General features: G+C 46.8%; 1 protein-coding gene across 1 annotated transcript in view; it reads right to left on the bottom strand.

Moving 5' to 3' along the window:
- The window catches only part of LOC105058626 (uncharacterized), a 28,033-nt gene extending 9,027 nt beyond the window's left edge, over positions 1-19,006 (bottom strand). The window contains exons 1-7 of the mRNA XM_073249118.1: positions 18,207-19,006; positions 16,026-16,121; positions 15,875-15,942; positions 15,666-15,792; positions 15,115-15,228; positions 7,142-7,459; positions 125-304 (exon numbers count right to left, since the gene is read on the bottom strand). Of these exons, the coding sequence (XP_073105219.1) occupies positions 125-304; positions 7,142-7,459; positions 15,115-15,228; positions 15,666-15,792; positions 15,875-15,942; positions 16,026-16,121; positions 18,207-18,857 (1,554 nt within the window). The 5' untranslated portion in view covers positions 18,858-19,006. The remainder of the gene's footprint in view (positions 1-124; positions 305-7,141; positions 7,460-15,114; positions 15,229-15,665; positions 15,793-15,874; positions 15,943-16,025; positions 16,122-18,206) is intronic.
- Between the last annotated feature and the right edge of the window lie 1,391 nt (positions 19,007-20,397).

The following is a 20,397-nucleotide window of genomic DNA, read 5'->3' as shown; positions in this document are numbered from 1 at the left end:
TGAGAAACCATAGGCCTCAAAATCTTGGGGAGATGCAAGACACAAGAAAGGAGAACATTGAAGGGTCAGACAGTGCAGCTTATAAATGTTGACGCCCAGTGCTTTGACCAGTGGAGAAGTTTACCTGTTCATTTTCTTCACTGTCAGTTTCACTGTAAGGTTTTTGTCTGCTGCAGAATGAACCCATGCCTTCAAAAACAAGGGAAAGCATGGATATCATACTATATGTGTTATGTCTGGTTTCCCTGGTGAGCTCTGCAAACATAATTCCATCTCTAGAAGAATCTGAATGAGGCAATGCTATCTATCTGCAAGCTAACAACATGTCAGGATGCACCGAGTGTATATCACAGCTAACTCGTAAATAAAGTAATATAGAGGCAGAAGACAATAAGATGATAATGATAGCGTTGGAGGGGGGCAGCTTTTTACAATAGTGAATTGCAAAAGGATCTGCTAGAAGGTTGTAGGTGGCCCCTATTGTTCTCATCAAAAGATTCATTTCTTTTTAGTTCATCCCATTTTTCCATGACTAGCTTCTGGGATAAAGCTCTAGCACTTCTCTTGTTATGCCTAGCATCCCTTTGGATTAGCTCAAGAGCATATGGATATTATGATTCATTTCACTTTGCACCTTCACATCTAGCAGCCTGTCATCCTATTATAAAGAGTGTCATATTGATTCTCATCCACTTATTGATCTCTCCCTTATGAATTTTTAAAACATCTTTACGTTTCATTTGTTCCTAGGGAACCCTTTCATATTTCTTCTCCACCCTCAATTATTACAAAATGACAGGCGATTATGATGATGGAGGAACATGCATGTGAAAAACTTGTTTATTTGATGTTATTAGACAAAACAAAATAAAATCCAAAAGTGATGCTATTTTCAGTAAAGGAGAACAAAAGAGGCATGCAGGGCAATGCTGCAACTGAAGTATGCCCCTGGAATTATAGGAACCATATCACTGGGATGATCTAGAAAATAGTAGTATGGGTTTGCTTTTGCAGTTTTGCCCCACCAACACAAGCAAGGCAGATCCAAATGTTCCACCTAGCATTTGATTGCTCCTCTCCAACTTTGTGAAATTTTTTTCTTTTAATTTCAAGCAAACTCCTTATGAATTGTCAGCTTAGATATCGTATCAGACAATTTGATAGCAGTCTGGACAGCATTTTTTTTCCCTTTGAGAACTAGAATGCATGGAATCCTGGATGAAAGCCAAAGGGAAACACTGATCATCAAAGTTTTGCCAGGTTATTTCAAAAGCACGTCACCAAAATTACTACAGTTTGTGGTATGCCAACTGATAAAGGACATCCTCTAGATATGCCTTTTTCTTGATGAAATCCAAAACTGGAAATTAAGGGATGAAAATTTCAATTTTAACAGAACACCCAAGAAATAGATAATTATTGAATGAAAGCTTCGATTTCGGGAGAGCACTCAAAAAATAATGTACTTATTGGAACTAGAATCTTCAACTTACAACTGAATAACCGAATGAAGACACCAAGATATTTATTTGGATGTAAGAGAAAGTGGCCATTTAAAGGATTCAAAATTTATTAAAGTGGGTGTTCCAACCAATCAGCTGGAGCCCAGTGGAATCGAACTTCTTAGAAAAGTTACATATTAATATATTCGATGCAAAAAGGATTACAATGAGAGGGAAAAAAAAAAAAAAAAAGCTCAGAATGCTAAGGCTCTATTAAAAATTAAAAAGGAAAAACAACAACAACAACAATTTTGACATCAAAATCTTCACTCGACTCAATCAACATGAAATTCTTCAAATTCTTTGCTTTCTCCGAAACAATCCACCCAGCTACTGTATGAGTTGGAGCGATCATAATGTAACAAAATGGAGACTGTGCACACCGATACAAAGCCAAAAGCAAAAATTCCTCGAGTATGATTAAAGAAAGAGAGCTCGGAAGAACTCACAATAACTGGATGGCATAGATGAGGGCAATGTGTTCTAGAGAAGACGAGATCCCTCGAACCTCTTTGAGGTGTCTTAAGATTCCCAGAGAAAACCCCCTCCTCGGCGGAGATCGGAGGCTAGCCAGAATGCGAAAGCTCCAAACCCTCGTCGCCGTTCCCTGGAGTCCAAGCGGAAACCCTCATGAGTCGTCGGCGGCCGAGGTCTCTGACTGTTCCCCCATCTCAACCCTATATGTGATCTCGGCCTTTCAATTTCCGATGCGGCGAATCTGAAGGCTGGCATCAGAGATCAGCTGGACTTGAGGTGACCGAGAGCGAAGCGAGTGATATCCTCACGCTCCGCAAACAACCGGTGATCATCTGGGAATGGAAGACATGGTACTCTCCATGGGATGCAACTTGGTTGGGCTCAACCCAGATTCAGCCAGTCCAATCCTCTAGCCAGGTAAGCTGGGATTTCATGAACTACAATTAAGCTTGTGCTCAAAAATCCTACCCTAACCCCAGGTTCGTTAGGCTAGATTTGAAGTTAAATCAAAAACTTAATCAATCCGAAGCTTCCATAAATAGATAAATTTGTACATATTTTCACATTGTATATTTTATCTTAGTCTCTGGCTTTGCTGAATTATAAAATTGTATTAGTGCACACAAAAAACCCTAACCAATCCAATATTAAATAAAATTGTTTGAGCATTTCTCCAATCATAAATAGCCCACATGCCTTGATCCAACCAATTGATCCAATCCAAGCCAGCTCAACTTAATACAAATCCAACCTAGTCCCTGTTCCAGCTCAAGGCGATGTTGGATTGGAGATCCCACCTATGGTTGACTTAGGTTGGTTTATAATTAGAAGATGCAGAGGTAGGGCTAGTGTGGAGTTAGCCATCAACTCAGCCCAACTTGTCAACCCTGATCTCTTCATGGTTTTATCCATGTACCTCACTAGTAACAACTATTTTTACAGACATTATACACTTCCAAAGAAATGAATTCAAAGATAAATTAGCAAAATGATTGTTGTTATTGACCTATTTTGGTTGAGTGGCTCATAGTAATTTCAGAAAGAGACCATTGTAGCATGACGATGACGCTATCGGAACCTTGATTCACCAATTATGAAGGCTGCCAGATGAGTTCTTGTGACATGGGATTATGGGGATGGGTTAATAGTCTCGACTTCCATAAATCAAACTTAAATCCTTGTGGTCGGATATATTGGCAAAGAGTCTGACAAATAGTCTGGTCCAGTTGCATTGCATGATCCAATTAAATGGAAGCATACGGCCCACTTGATCTGACATGGGCTACAAAGTAGCTATGGTGAAGTTTCGAGAAAGAGTAATTCTTTGTGCACTACTCTATCTTATTGGGCCACATAGCAAGCACTTTTTATTTTTTTTTTAAATTTGGATGATAAAAATATTTTTTTTTTTTTTAAATTTATAACATCCTACAGTCAAATATAACTTCCTGCGTGATGAGAAGTCATAATTTTATTCCAAAAATCATAAAGAAAGAAGGATATTTTTATTATAAAAAATTTATAAAATTTTAAATGATTAAAAAAAAAATTTTACGATATCTTATTATAAAATTATGACTTGCTGTTGTACAAAAAGTCATAATATAACCACAACATGTCATAATATTATCACAGAATGTTATAATTTTTTTTCAAAAAAAAAAAATATTTTTGTCATTCTAAATTTCAAACTAAAAAATAGAACTGTAGATATTAAATACACGTTAGGAAGCAGTGGCTATATGGACCAATAAAATGAGATAGTATATTTTTACTACACCGCATGCGGTGTACAAAGATTCCCTATTTGAGAAAAGCTATAAAATTCAGTTTGAGGGAGGAGGATTGGAGCCGCTCTTTTTATCTAATTGATCATGTGACGCTCTCCATGTTGCTATTATCAAGAGAGAATGGTGTTGTCGGCTTCTAATCCAATGGATGCAGCTGGATTATGTCTCAACTACCTTGAAATAAATCTAGCAAACGATACCAAAACGCGTCACTCTTAACTCTTAAGTTCTAGAAAATGACACATATTCAAGTGGTTCCAAGGATGTCACGTTTCTTTTTTATTTGAAAGCCTGATGGGGTCAAACTTGTCGTGGTTGGACTCATTGGGACTTGATGTATAGATTATAGGGAGTATTTTTGTTGTTGTTGTTGTAGTTTTGGTGCGGTGGAGGTAAGAAGCGAGAATCCCTTTGAATGCTAGCGGGAGGGAGTCGGAACGTACGTCCACAGGGTTGCCTTTTGATAGTCGTAAAACGGCAATAAAATAGTTTGCTGAGCTTGGAGTAGGATATAATTCGGGCATTCTCTAAAGGGAGGGCATGGTTGTGTCTCGTTTCCCATGCAATATAATACATTTTATATGTCCTGCACTGTCTGAAAAAAAGTTATGTTGAGATTACGTGCCCAGCAGTACGGATCTTTCTTTCTCCACCTAACACATGAGATATTGTTCATTCTGGAACAGCATATGCCTACAACAGGAAACCACAATCACTGCCCCTCATGGTTTTATCCCGCAAAAGATGCCTCACGTGGGCAAAGGGGAGCCCGCACTACATAAGCAGTAGACTCTCTTGATTGTATCCGATATGGGACTTTCGAGCTCAATGCTCCCGATACCCATCCCACAACAGCCCCCGTGGGTTGTCAAATCGCTGGGATTAATCTATGTCCTTGGCAGGATAATATCCCAGAGCGGCTATGCCGCATGCCTTTGTCAGGACGGCGGCCCTCAGCAGTCGTACGGCGTTTGAGAGAACCGACCGGCCATACGTCGGTATTTGGTTGTAGGATGTCGGGTGAAGATCCAGGGACCCTCCGACAGTCAGTCTGACGCGTTATGGGAGTCGGAGATCGGGCTCCGTCGTTCGGCCAGTCGGGAACGAAAAGGGTCTGCCCGACCGACATACCTTCGGTCGGACAGTGTCGGCAGTCGTCGGTCGGTAGAGTCGGGCGCTGGTCAGGCAGGCCCGATGGTGAGTCGGCGTGAGAGGGACCGGTCGGTATATCCCAACAGTTGCCCCCCCCCACTCCTGAGTCGGATGTCGTGCTGGCCAGCGTCCTCGCGTGGGCGGCGGTTTCGGGCGAAAGAAGTGGATATCCATCGCATCACGCTCCAACTCTGGCGACCGTACCAATGATCGGTCTCGCGCCAGACGTCTTATGGGTGTCAGACGTCCCATCGGTGTCAGACGTCCTATCGGGAATAGAAACCACCGTTTCCGTCGTCTCTTCGGGAACGCAAACCTTTGCGGTTTTTTCGCCATGTGGCAGGGGGCCATTGGGCCGAATCCGTTCAGGCAGATGGAGGCGACGTGGCCTGATCTGGGGCAGGTGCGTCGAATCGTCGGACCGAGGGAAGGCCCAGATGCCGCCACATGTCATGATCTGGGAGATCCTTGTTGGGCGTGCTCTCATCCCGACCGTCGAGGGGCACTATATATACAAGGTCACCTACATCCAAAACTTCACTTTTCAAACCTGTTGCCGAGACTCTGGCCGAGCGATCCCTTGTCTCAGGTAGTTGTCCCCGCCTCTTTCCTTAGAGAGTTTTCTAGGAGCCTTTGTCGTTGTCTTTCGTTTTCTCCTTGCTTCCTTGAAAAGTTCTTCCTTCTTCTTCTCATTCTTTGACTTCGGTTCTAGCGTCATGGCCAGAACCTCTCCACGAGGAGGTCAGTCGGGAAACCAAACCGATGATTCTTGGTCGATCTCGGAGGTGGAGGTCTCTTCACTTTTGGGGCCGAACGTCGATCGGCTCCGGGAGCAGTACTGCATCCCGGAGCAGTTTCGGCTGTTCGCCCCTGGAGTCGATGGTTGGGTTAACAACCCGTCCGTAGACCAGGTGGCTTTCTACGTCGAGGACCTCCGGGCCGGTCTTCACTTTTCGATTTCTGAGTTTGTCCGAAACGTGCTGGACTACTACGGGCTTTGTCCGGTGCAGCTGGCGCCGAACTCGGTCCGACTGGTAGTCAGCTTTGCCTTGCTGTGTCGGCTTTTGCCGATCAATCTTCGTATTTCCCTCTTCCGAGCCTTCTTTGTTCTTCGACCCCACCCTAAAGCCCGAGGGTGGTGGTTTTTCAACCCTCGGAAGGGTCTTTCCTTCATCACTGGTCTTCCATTGTCGATTCATGGATGGAAGAACCAGTTCTTTTTCGTCTCTTCTCCTGTTCCTTGGGGGTTCCCTTCCCGCTGGGGGGACCCCTAAACTCAACCAAATGAGAATAGTCGGGTGGAGGATGGAGACCGAGAGGACTTCCACCATTTGAAGGACATTTCGGTGCCGAAGCAGAGGGAGCTCGTCACCAAGCAAGCCCTGTATGACGCCGGTCTGAGCTTGGTTCCTCATCTAGGTCTGTTTTTCTTTTCTCTCTCTTTTTTTTTGTGCTGATCCTCTGTTGAAATTGCAGACATGCCGCCGAGGGTGAGGTTGACAGAAGCCGACGTTCGGCAACACGCGGCGCGGAAGAGACCGGCGCACGGAGCCGAATCATCTCGGCCTCCCAAGAGGCCTCAGGTAGCACCACCGAGCAAGCCGGCGGCAATGGGAGCGGAGTCCAGCTCCGAACGGGCGTCGGATCGAGAGCCGATCATCGCACTGTCAGTGCCGACAGTGCCCACTGAAGCCCCGCCCGAGGAATGGACGATCGAGGAAGCAGCCCCGTCCGAGGGACAGGCGGCCGAGGAAGCAGCTGAAGATGTGCCGGCCGCACAGCCGGCTGGCGAGGTTCGGGCAGAGACACGCGAGCCCGAACGATCTACTTCAGCTGCTGTCATGGCCTCCGGAGGGACCCAATCGGGCTCGAGCCTCCCCTCTCTCTCTGATGTCAGGGCCTAGGTGTACGAACGAGAGAAGGCCCCGATGGTGCCAGGCGACGACAGGAGGTCAGCCGGTCGTGGTGCGTCGTCCGACGCCCTCTTCCCGAAGGAGCGTCGGCCCTGGCCAACCACGACTTGGCCAGGAGGTTGTGCCAGGCGATTATCCTTCTGGCCGATCATGAGGTCATGAAGAATCAGCGGATATCCGACATACTTTCCTCGTTCTACCCGACCATAATCCGGGTAAGCCTTTCTTCTTTACTTTTCATTTCCGTCGTCGTTTTCTACAAGTTCGATCTTCTGACAGTCGGTCTTGTTATTTGCAGCTGATTTACCACATGTCCGAGCTGGAGGCCGGATATCGGAGGTTCGGCGATCTCCGGGCGGTCTGGAAAGATAAGGCCATGGCCGTCGAGGCCGATAAGGCGGTACTGGTCGACCAGCTGAAGCAGTCGGTCGACCGTGAGGCCCGACTTGAAGAGGAGATCTCCCACCTTACCGAGGAGGTCTCCCGCCTTACCGGTGCTCTGGCTGCCTCGGGGGCCAAGCTGCAGTCGGCTCGCGAGGAAGCCAAACGGAAGTCCCGCACTGTTCGCCGACTGCATCGCGAGCGAGACGACTCCGTCGAGGAACTCAAAGCCGAACGCGAGCAGCTCCGGATAAGTTTGGAGAATCTCGCCAAGGCCGAAGAAAACTTATCCTCCGTTCAAGCCGACGCAGACATAGCAAGGGCGAAGGCGGAGTTGGCGAAAGAGGCTATGGGTCGGGCCGTGGAGGACTTCCGCTACTCTGACGAATATCGGGAGGAACTCTTGGAGAGCGATTTCCTCTCCTACAGAGTGGGGTACGAGGACGCTCGGAAAGCGGTCCAGAGCCTGTATCCGGAGCTCGATCTCAACAGCATCGTCCCCCCAGAGTCGGAGGGCCAAGCCGCGGGAGAGGTGGCCGACCCATCGTCGGGAGATCGCACCGTCGTGGAGGAGGCCAACGCAGACCAGGCTGCCGAAGGCGAGGCGGCTCCGACCCCCGATGCTACCTCGGCCCGAGCGGATACGCCGACCGCCCCCGGACTTCTCCCGGTAGAGGAAGCCGACTCCGGCGAGTAGTCGGAGCTTGTTTTATTTTTTTATTTTTGTTTAGTGTACTTGTAATCGGGCTTCGGCTCAATTTTGTAAACTCAATTCAAGTTCGAATGAAATCAAAATCTTTTCAACTTTTTCTCTGTCTTTATGTATCCTGGAATGTGTCTTGTGTGTCTCGCCGAAACGCTTTCGAACGTATAAGTCGTAGGCCCGACGTACTAGCTAGGATGTTCGGTAAGATCCCAGGTAGCTAGTCGGGATAGTCGGTAGCGTGCGCCATGGTAAAGGCAGAGCGAGCTCCGATTTTAGGTCGGCCTTCCGACTGTCGTATGACCTGACAGTCGAGAGCTTAAGTCGAGCGCCCATTGCCCAGACCTAAGTCGGGCATATTCGTCGAGTCGGGCGTCGTCCGTCCTTCGGGCGTAGCTCTTTGACCCGATCATCTTGTAGAGTCCGATAGTTGAATAATGTCCAATGTATTTAGTTGATGACAGGTCGATCATCTATTGCCTGATTCTTTATCGGGCATATGTGATAAACGGTGGTAAGCCGAATACCCTTCGATCGGTTGTGACCTGGTCGGTATGTCGCGAATGCGATGTTGGTCGCGTTGGCGTTTTGCCTTTCTTGGCCGGAGCCAAGTCGGCAAGTTAGCCAACCGTCTTGCTTAGGAGCTGGCTGCGAAAGGGGCGTGGCTTCAACTTAGGGGGGTTTCATCACCATCGCCGGCCTTCCACCAATGTAGATATGTCGGTCGTCGCAAGAGTCCGACGCGCCATCGGCGATTGGGTCGCAGATTTCTAATGGAATGCTGGGCCCAAGTCGTGACGTCGGGGTTCGTACTACTAGCAAGCGCCGATGCACCGTTGGAGGGCTGAGATTCTAGATTTCAAAGTTTTGAAGTTGAGTTTGCATTCCAAACAAGGGCACACAGAGTTTACTGGTAGTACAACCTCAGATTGTCGGCATTTCAAGTCCGGAGAATGGCGCTTCCTTCTAGAGTCTCCAGTCGGCAAGCTCTCGGCCCGTAGGTGTCCGCTATCTTGTAGGGTCCTTCCCAGTTCGGAGCCAACTTTCCTTGGTCTAGAGGCTTCGAAACTTCTGCCTTTCTTAAGACCAGGACCCCAGGCTTGACAAGCTTCGGCTTAACTTTAGTGTTATAGTATCGGGCCACTCTCTGCCGGTAGGAAGCCATGCGGAGTTGAGCCTCGAACCGGAGTTCAGGTAGGAGGTCCAGGTCAGCTCTCCGACACTCGGAGTTGCCCGGCTCTTGGTATTGTTCGACTCTAGTCGATGGTAGCCCGATCTCGAGTGGGATCATCGCCTCCGTTCCATAGGCCAAGTTGAAAGGAGATTTCCTGATCGGGACACGGGGTGTCGTTCGGTACGCCCATAGGACGGAATTCAATTCCTCGACCCAGAGGCCTTTGGCTTCATTCAGTCGGGTCTCGAGTCCATGCAGAATAGTCTGGTTAGTTACCTCGACCTCGTCGTTGGACTGTGAGTGCCCGACCAAGGTCAGCTTGTGCGTGATATGAAATCTCGCACAAAACTCTCGAAAGTTTCGGTTGTCGAATTGTTGTCCATTGTCGGTAATAATAGTGTGCGGTAGCCCGAACCTGAAGATAATGGACTTCTGGATGAAGTCTTTCATCTTTCGCTCGATGATTTGTGCCAGAGGTTCGGCTTCTATCCACTTAGTGAAGTAGTCGATTGTGACGACTATGAACTTTCTTTGGCCGGATGCCGGAGGAAAAGGATCGAGTATGTCGATTCCCCACTGGGTGAAGGGCCACGAGGCGACAATAGGAGTGATTTGACTGGCCGGTCGGTGTTGTATGTTGGCGTACCTCTGGCATGGCTCACACCTCCGAACTAACTCAGTCGTGTCTTTTCTCATGGTGGGCCAGTAGTAGCCCTGCCGTAGGACTTTGTAGGCCAAGGATTTGCCCTCCAAACGATTTTTGCAGATCCCTTCATGTACTTCTCTGAGCGCGTAGTCTGCGTCAGTCGGTCCCAAGCACCTGAGCAAGGAAAGGGAGAACGACCTTTTGTAGAGTCGGCCATCCATTATCACGTATTGGGAGGCCACCCATCGGAGTCGTTTGGCTTCCGCGGGGTCTTCAGGACTAGTTCCGTCAGTCAGGTACCGTACGATCGGATCCGTCCAGCTTGGTTCGATCGTCAGTTGCAACACCTCCTCGGCCCTGTCAATGCTCGACTGCTCGAGACTCTCCATAAACGTCCGATCCAAGATGTCGTAGGCTGATGTCGCAAGCTTGGAGAGTGCATCAGCCCGAGCGTTCTCCGACCTGAGAATGTGAGAGATCTCGAAATACTTGAGGTGTGCCACGAGATCTCTCACCTTCCGAAGATATTTTGCCATGGTCGGGACTCGCGCCTCAAATTCGCCTTTAACTTGCCCTACGATCAGCTGGGAGTCGGAGAAGACTCTGAGGCTGTCGATCCCGAGCTCCTTCACTACTCTCAAGCCAGCGAGGAGTGCTTTATACTCAGCTTGATTATTGGAGGCTTTGAAGTCGAACCGAAGGGCGTACTCAGTAACCACTCTCTCTGAATTGGTGAGCAGGAACCCGGTCCCGCTCCCTCGAGCATTGGAAGCTCCGTCGATGTGCAACACCTAAGTAGACCCGGGGTCAGGTTCAGAGATTGCAACTTCTCTAGGGCTCCCGCCTTCCGATCCTTGGTCGATTGCCGGGCACTCCGCAATAAAGTCGGCCAAGAGCTGGGCTTTCAGGGCTGGTCATGGTCGGTACTGAATGTCGAACTCACTCAGCTTCATTGCTCATTTTGCCAGTCATCTTGATGTGTCGGGGCGGCGCAAGATCGCCCTCAAGGGCTGGTCGGTGAGGACCACGATAGCGTGCGCTTGAAAATACGGACGGAGTCATTGTGCAGACACGATCAAGACGAATATCATTTTCTCCATCTTTGAGTATCGAGCTTCAGCTTTCTGGAGCACTTTGCTGGTGTAGTATATGGGTTGGTAAATTTAGCTCTCATTCTCCCGGACGAGCACCGAGCTAACCACCTCTGGAGAGGTTGCCAAATAGAGGTACAGCATTTCTCTGACTTTCGGCTTTACAAGCAGTGGCGGAGAGGCCAGGTACCTTTTTAGGTCCTCGAAGGCCTGCCGGCACTCGTCCGGTCAAGAGAAGTCCTTCACCTGTCTCAGGGTCTTGAAGAACGGGAGGCATCTCTCCACCGACCGAGAGATGAATTGGCTGAGCGCGATGATCCTTCCGTCAAGCTGCTGTATCTCCTTTTTGGTGCCCGAGTGTCGTATGTCAATGATTGCCTTTATCTTTTCAGGGTTAGCCTCAATTCCTCGTTGAGAAATGAGGAACCCGAAAAATTTTTTCGAAGTCACCCCGAAGGCGCACTTAGTCGGATTTAACCTCATCCGATGTCGTCGAAGAGTGCGAAAAATTTTTTCGAGGTCTTGGACATGATCTGAGGCCCGCACACTCTTCACCAGCATGTCGTCCACGTATACCTTCATGTTGCGCCCGATTTGGTCTTTGAAGATCTTATTGACAAGTCACTGGTAGGTGGCCCCGGTATTTTCAGTCCGAAGGGCATACCCTGTAGCAGTAAAGGCCCTTGGCGGTCACAAAGGCTGTGTGCTCCTCGTCTTCGGGCGCCATCCGGATCTGATTATATCCGACAAAGGCATCCATGAAGCTGAGCCGTCGATGGCCGGACGTCGCATCCACCAGCTGGTCGATTTTCAGAAGTGAAAAGCTATCCTTCGAGCAGGTACGATTTAGATCGGTATAGTCAATGTAGATCCTCCACCTCCCATTGGCTTTTTTCACCATGACAACATTGGCGAAACAATTGGGGTACGTGGTTTCTCTGATGAAGCCCGCCTCGAGTAGCTTGTCCACTTTCTCGTCGATGGCCTTCTGTTTTTCAGGAGCGAAAGACCGCTTCTTCTGCCTCATCGGCCTCATTCCAGGATCGATGTTGAGTCGGTGAGTCATCGTCTCTGGGGGGATGCCGGACATATCCGCTGTCGACCAAGCGAATACGTCGGTATTGGCCTTCAGCAGCTCCACTAGCTGTCGTTGCTCAGAGTCGGATAATTGGGATCCAACCCAGACCACTCGTTCGGGATTCTCCGCTATCGGGATGGAAACCAGCTGTTCGGCCGGTTTGCCCCATTCTTTCTCTCCCCACTGGTCCAACTTGTCGGTCGTCAGGGAGTCCTTCGCTTTGTTACTTCGAGCAGAGATTTGGAAGCATCGTCGAGCGAGCTGTTGATCCCCACGCATCTCTCTGACTCCGTTTTTGGTCGGAAACCGAACCAGCAGGTGGTAGGTCGAGACTATAGCTTTGAGGGCGTTCAGTCCAGATCTTCCAAGTATGGCGTTGTAGGTCGAAGGTATTTGGACGACTGCAAAGATTAGGTGGACGGTGCTTTGTCGTAGTTCGGTTCCAGCTGTCACGGGAAGAGTAACTTCTCCTTCCATCGTGATGGCTTCCCCGACGAAACCCACCATGGGCGTGGAGACTCTTTCAAGCCGATCAGCCTACAGTCGCATTCGAGAGAAGGTCGAGTAAAATAAAATATTAGTCGAACTTTCATTATCAACAAAGATCCTTCTTACATCATAATTTGCTATTATTGCTGAGACAACAACAGCATCGTCATGGGGAGTTTGGATTCTCCGAGTATCCTCATCTGTAAAAGTAATTACATCGTCTTGGCGTAGCTTCTTCGTCGACTCTCCTCCAGCAGTCGTCCCCAGGCTCAGTCGTTTGGAGATCATGTTGATGACCCCGGTCGTGGGCTGATTGTTCGCTGCCTCCTCAGTCTGTTGGGATCGTCGGTCGGGGACGGGTCGAGTCGAGGATTTCCTTCGGAATTTTTCGAGATACCCCCGGTGTATGAGGGCCTCAATTTCATCCTTGAGTTGGATGCACTGCTCGGTGTTGTGGCCGTGGCCCTGATGAAATCGACAGTACTTTCGCCGGTCGAGGCCCTTTGCCTTTAGAGGTGGAGGCCGTCGCAAATATTCTTCCTCTTCGATCTCCATCAAAATCTGCGCACGAGGAGCAGAGAGGGGAGTATAGGAGTCATACCTGGGATGCATCGGCCTCAGACTCCACCGTCGAGGTGATCTCGGGCTCCGTCGCTGGGGTGAGACCTGTTTGTCGGTCGGGGGTCTGCTGGGCTCGGCAGGGGCCCGACCTTTCCTTCGCTTCTCCTTTGGGCCCTTGGCCTCAGTTAGGCGCCGGTCGGAAGCTCCTTCGTTTGCGCGCATGTATTTGTACGCGCGCTCCAGTAGTTCGACATATGTCCGGAGGAGGATCTTGTCCAAGGAGTACGTAAATTGGGACCCCCTTAGCCCCCTCTTCATGGCTGAGATAGCCATGTCTTCGTTGAGGTCCCGAACCTCAAACGTGGTCATGTTGAATCGCATCACGAAGTGTTGGAGCGTCTCGTTTTCTTCCTGCTTGAGGGAAAAAAGGCTGTCTGAGGTTCGTGGGGACTTCCGGCTGGTGCTGAAATGGGCCATGAAAGCATGTTCAAGCTATCCGAAGGAGTGGATGCTTCCTGAGCGAAGGCCGGAGTACCAGGCCCTGGCGGCCTTGCGAAGCGTGGCGGAGAAGCCGATGCAGAGAAGGGCATCGGTTGCCCCTTGGATCGTCATGAGAGCCTTGTAGCTCTCCAGATGGTCAACTGGGTCGGTGGAGCCGTCGTAGGGCTCCACATGAGGCATCTTGAACCGACTAGGGATCGGCTCGTCGAGGATGAGTCGGGAGAGAGGTTGGGCGGTCTGAAAGTCGACGTCGTTCGAAGACTTTTGCCCGTCCACCTGAAGCTGGGCGGGTCGACGGTCGATTTCTTTGAACCTACGTTTGTAGTCGTCGGCCCGTCGGTGCTGGGAGACCCCGGGGGTCGAGTCTCCCGACGAATCTGAGAGGGAGACGGACGGTGTTCGCGGCCGCTTCTCCTTTCTCGCTCGTTCCAGCCGGGAAGGAGACGGTCGTCGGGACCGGTGGGTATCATGCCGCGACCGTCTCTCCTCCTCTCGGTGGGAGTGCTGTGACAGCTGCTCCTGAGGAGGAGACGGAGACCGATGTGGGCGTCGGTGGCTGCTCCTGGAGGGCATCGGGTATGCCGTCAGTTGCCCCGCTGGCGATTGCAGCAACTGGGTTGGTTGTTGTTGAAAGTTTTTGACTGCATCCGTTAGCACAGTCATCTACCGCACAATCGCCGCAATTTGCGCCTCCGTGGTCACCACAGGGTGCGGAGAGCTGAGCTCCGCTATGGAGGGTGGAGGAGAGGTCTCTTCCTGGCGGGAAGAGTGCCTCGCCGATCCGGTGGCCCTTGATCGCTGAGCCCTGGTTCTTATCATTTCGAAAGGATTTTTTCAAGCTTTGTGGAAGTCGAACCAGTACGTGTCCCCCCTTCCTGGCGTGCCAAACCTGTTGTGGCCAATCCCCTCATCGCCTGGTCGCCGGGAACGGGCACCTGTAAGAGAAGTCCATACTGACCGGAGATGCCTCCGGCGGGGACCCTCCGACGGTCAAGTCAGAAAGGAGACTAGGCAACAGTAGAAAAGAATCAGGGGAATTCAGCGAGGGAGAGGTGAGAACTAGAGAGAGCGAGTCCAGGAGCTTCGAAAGAACCTCTCCGCATCACTGTTGCCTTCTCCGTTTTATAGTAGAGCGCGGCGTAGTGCTGTCATTAATGGTGCAGACAATTGGGAGAGTTGTCAAATCGTCGGAGGCTGTCAGAGTCACCGCGGACTGTCAAATCGCCGTGGGTTGTCAAATCGCTGGGATTAATCTATGCTCTTGGCAGGACAATGTCCCAGGGCGGCTATACCGCATGTCTTTGTCAGGACGGCGGCCCTCAGCAGTCGTACGGCGTTTGAGGGAGCCGACCGGTCATACGTCGGCATTTGATTGTGGGATGTCGGATGAAGACCCAGAGACCCTCCGACGGTCAGTCTGACGCATTACGGGAGTCGGAGATCGGACTCCGTCGTTCGGCCAATCGGAAATGGAAAGGATCTGTCCGACCGACATACCTTCGGTCGGATGGTGTCGGCAGTCGTCGGTCGGTAGAGTCGGGTGCTGGTCAGACGGGCCCGACGATGAGTCGGTGTGAGAGAGATCGGACGGTATATCCCAACAAGTTATATAATTAAACTTGAGAACTAGCGGCTATTAGTTTAGTTAGCTCATACCCATCTTCTTTTGGAAAAGGCTTCGTGTTCAAACTTGAGAGTTGGTGAATAACCATCAAATTCCTCATAATTCCATGCATGCTCACATGCATCACATTTATCTGATTCAAGGGTCTATTTGGTAGGCAGAACATAAACGGAATAAAACCTTTATTCCCAATTTATGCTACCAAATGTCATTTTTTTTGTCACTAGAAATAGAAGTATACTCACTAAAATATATGTAAAAGAAAAGAAAAAAAGGTGGAAAGTTGATTTTATTCTTGTAATAAAATACAAATCATTGCAAAATACAATGAATATTAAATATATGCACTTATCCCTTTCACTTATCCCTGCAATCAAATGCACTAAATTCTTATTCCATGATGTTTGCTTCCTTTTTGTTTTTTTCATACAAAACGTACATGGATCTATGAGTAATCCGTTAAATGAGAAACAGAAAGCTTAAATCACTCATCCTCAGATACATAGGCTGGACCGGCCCAATAATTATCCCCGTCCCAGAAATCGATCCATGGAAGCTCTCAAGCATCATAAGCCAAAATTCACATTGCAGATCTAGGAGCACCAAGTAAGAAGTTTAAGAGGATCTCGTTGAATTTTTCCGGGTCCTCCACCTGTGGTACATGGGCAGTATTCTTCATAATTTCTAATCTAGCCTTCTCTCCCAAACGCCTGCATCCATTAATTGAAGAAGTTGATAACCCAACCAAAACGGCAAGAATGATAAATATGACATACATCAATGATCACTTACTTTTTGATCTCATATGCCTTCTCCAAGGGGAAAATACGATCATACTCTCCCCATATGATCAGAACGTCCTACAAGAAGTAGAAAGAAATCATTTGGCAGGGGAGGAGTAGAAATAACTTCACCTACAATTGTGCAAGAACATCATTGTCACCTGAGGGAGAGGAGTCAGTTGGAACTCATCTTTGTTACCCAGAGTGAGTGCCTTCATAAGTTCCTTCTTTTCTTCTATGTTCTCATTGTAGAGATTCTGCGCAGGCACTTCTCTAAATGAAAAGCTTGGGACAAAGATAAGATTTAATTTACACAAGTTATGGTGGAGGAGATTTCATAATCACAAACAGCATTCAGACACAAGATGACCAAAGAAAGGACACAGTAGTTTCAAGCCTCCGTGTGAAATATGGAACCAATCTTGTGAATTTCCAAGTAGACATAACGGGAAGTACTTTGAACCTGTACCTGTTGAAAGGGTATGCATCTATTGCCAAAAAGCAATTAGAACTTGCTAATCAATAAATTGGGTGAGGGTCTAAAAATCTCAAAAATTAATCCATTTGCATTACTTTTAACAACTCTTCACCGACAAATATGATGCAAACTCTTGGGACCATGACGGCATGACACAATATACTCCCGGCCAGTCTAGAGTCTAAAGTAACCCAATAGCTTGTATCTAAAGTATGGACGTATGAAAATTTCAATCCCAATTTTTGACTTAGAAAGCTTTTTTCATCTGCCAAGGCAATGGAGCTCTGAAAAATCTGAAGGTCTGTCTCATCTGCATCTCCAAGATTCAATAAAAATGTTGCTACGTTCCTTATTTTCCTTGCGAGCAAAAATACTTCTAGATCAGTTAGTCTTCATGATGTAAAGCAAAGTACATCATATCCCACAAAGCCAGACTGAACTTATGAAATATGTACCTTTTCCTTCCTTTACTAAAATTGATTTGATCTCCAACACCAATTTTGCCACTTGTTTCTTCTTCTCCTCCTCCATCTTCTTCTTTAAAAAAAATAAATTCTTTTTTGTACCAAAAAATGAAGATAAATTCTTTCTTTCATATTCTTTTTTTATTTCATCTCAACTAATTAATTCAATGAAAGCATTCTTGCTCCTAACAAGTACCACCGTCTTACCTAACCCATCAACCTTCATAAACCAATGCTAGCCCTATCTGAAGCATAATATAATGACATTATTAATTTACCTAACCCATCAACCTCCGTAAATCAATTCTAGCCCAACCCGAAGAATAATATAATGACAATATTAAATGCCACTACAGTTGCCACTTATTGTCAAACTGCAGAACAACCATTAGAGACGGACGCATCTGTCTGAAGTATGGGGAGCTGACGAGAGACAACAAATTCTAATAATAATTTCACCTGTCAAACAGGTGTGTCAATCTGCATTACACAGTGACTGGACGGAGAAGCTGTTGTTTAAAAGCACTCTGAGTTATTTCATTGTCCGGTATTAATATACAACCAGCCCACTAAATAAAGGGCGTAGGAAACGTCAATGAACAATGAATGAAAATAGAACTTGGAATCCTCCTATAGGACAGTCATGGGACCTATAGAATGCATTGCTTTACGGACCCGCACTTCAAACTTCATAAATCAGGCTAATCAGGCTTCCACACTACATGACATGCGGGCCCTCCACTTTCCTCATCTTCATATTATATTATGATCATATTGATCGAATTTGAATTAAGATCCACTCAAATCAAAATTTTATAATAAAAATTTTATATCAATACTTTAAATTATTAAATATGATCTATTATTTTTAAACTGTTTACTCATCAAAAAAAAAATTATATGATTTAAAAATCTTAATCTGTACATTGAGTAATCAAAAATTGAACAATCTAAATAAAATTAAATTAAATATATTTTTTATCACTTAATATATAAATTAAAAATTTTAAATTATATGATTTTTTTGTTACCGAATAATTTTAAAATAATAGATCAAATTCAATAATTTAGATAATCAATGTAACTATATATATATATATATACACACACACACACAGAGAGACGGACACACACGCTACTAAACACTTAGATATAAAAAATGGTATAATTTAGAGGTCTATAATCTATGCATCAGATGGTTAGAAAATTAGACAAACTAAATAACATAAAATTATTATTATTATTTTTGGATCATCCTGCCGCGAGTCAGGAGAAGATTGGTGTTTTTAAATGCTTAGATTATACCGCATTACAGCACAAATTCACAAAGAAGAAATCGGAACGAAAGAGAGCACAAAGGGGGAAGAGAAAGAAGGAGGAGAAGAGAACGAACAACACACCCCTACGACGTCGCGCAGAACGAAATCCGGGATGAATCTCGGCGGGCGGTGGACGGCGAGGCCGATGAGCGCGCGGAGATTCTTGGCGGTCCGGGGGAGCAACAGGTCCTGGACGCTCTCCACGCCGGCCCTCTCCGCCAGGCCCCTGTCGTCGCCGGCGGACTTGAGCACGTCGGAGCTGGCGATCACCACCCGCTCGACCCGCTCCAGCCCGAGCGCCCGGGCCAGGTGGTAGGCCACGAAGCCACCGTAGCTGGTCCCCACCACGGAGATCTTGGAGAGGCGGAGGGCGTCGAGGAGGCGGGCGATGGTGGCGGCCTGGAAGGCCTCGGAACGGTGGGGGGAGCGGGTGGTGGAGCCGCCGAAGAAGAGGAGGTCGGGGACGACGAGGTTGAAGTGGCGGGAGAGGCGCCGGACCTGGTGGCGCCACTGCCACGTGGCGCTGGGGCCGAAGCCGTGGATGAGGACGAGGAGGGGCTTGAGGCTACGTCCATCAGGGTGCGAATCGGAAGAGATGGGGAGGGAGTTTGAGATCCAGCAGCGGAGGGTGGTGTCGGCGTCGATGGCGACGGTGTGGAGGCGGAGGCCGGCGGAGGTGAAGGAGAGGCGGATGAAGGACTCTATGAACGGAACGAGGCTTAAACCCACCATAATTTTAGAGAGAGAGAGAGTTTAAGGAATTTGTGGAGATTGGAGGAGGCGTCCTGGAAAATATTAGATGCAAGGACAGAGGAGAAGGTCCGGATGAAAGGAGAGAGAGAGAGAGAGGGAGGGAGAGAGAGGAGTCCGAGTGGATACTGGGAGTACGGTGTCCCGCGAGAGGTAATAGCGGTTGGATTTCGGATCAGGTGTGCCGTTTGACCAGGATTGTGACGACCGAAGGACTTGACAGGTGAAAAGATGAGAATTAGCATTTTATTATTACCCAGCCTTCTCTCTCTTCATCTCATCCGTATAATTGAATATGGATAAAATCGGAATAAGAAAAAATAAACCAAAAAAAAACAAAAAACAAAAGAATGTGCCGTCCCATTCCATATTGAAAAATCCTTCGAATCCCTCCCATCCCATCTATTATTTAAAAAAATAATACTACTTTGAGATTTGCGCTCATGAGAAGCCTTTCCCGTCTCATCCGTGAGGTCCGTCTCATCCGACTCGCTGTCTTAAAAAAAAAATAAAAAATCACGATACTTTAAGATATATACTGGGATGATAGGATTAAAATGATCGCATGGAATTCGAATCAGATATCAATATATTTATATTTATATTTATATTTATTTTATTTAATAAATATAATTATTATTTAAATATAAAAATATATATTTATATTTATTTTAAATGAGTATGGATATGATTTGGATATTGACGATATAGATATAATTATAAATATAACTTAAAAATTAAATTTTATGACTATCAAATAAAAGATATTATTAAATAAATGATAAATAAAATTAATAATATATTTATATAATTATATTTTTTAAAATATTAATAAATATTATATAAAATTATATAAGGTTATATGTAGATTTGGATATTTGAAAGTGGATTGGATAGTTATTTATTCATATCCATATTTATTTTTCTTTGACGGATATGAATATTACTCGAATCTTCAAATTTTTATTCATATTCAAATTGATTCGAATATGAAAATGAATGATATTATCTATATCACCGTCACTAGAAGATTTGACTTATTTCGTTTCTTTTACATTCCATCTGCAGTCTCTAAGAAAAAAATTTGCAATACTTTGAGATGTGCACCCAAAGAAAATCTTTGCTCGTCCGATCCCACATGAAATTAATCTTGATTTTTAATTATGTTATAAAAAAATCTACACATTTTTAAAAGGATAATCATGCATCGCCATTAAAAATCTCAACGGATAGAAAGTTTTTGAAATATTTTATCATTATTTATCTAGATAAAAAAACTTTGGGCAATGAAGAAATCCTCAAAAGATTATTTAAATCATTGGACTTGGTCAATCGATGATCGAGAGAGAGAGAGAGGGGGATTTCTCCATCTGAAATTTGAAGTCTGGATGGTAGGAAAGAACGTAGGGTAACAAAAAAGCCGCTTGTTGGACTTTGGAGCCACATCTCATGTAGGATGTGACTAATACCGACATGGGAGGTGGAAAAAAACTATTCCACTGGTCAAGAGGTGAACCACAAT

Source organism: Elaeis guineensis, chromosome 15 (genome assembly GCF_000442705.2).
Source record: "Elaeis guineensis isolate ETL-2024a chromosome 15, EG11, whole genome shotgun sequence".
NCBI lineage: Eukaryota > Viridiplantae > Streptophyta > Magnoliopsida > Arecales > Arecaceae > Elaeis > Elaeis guineensis.
This window is presented reverse-complemented; position numbering and strand designations above follow the sequence as displayed.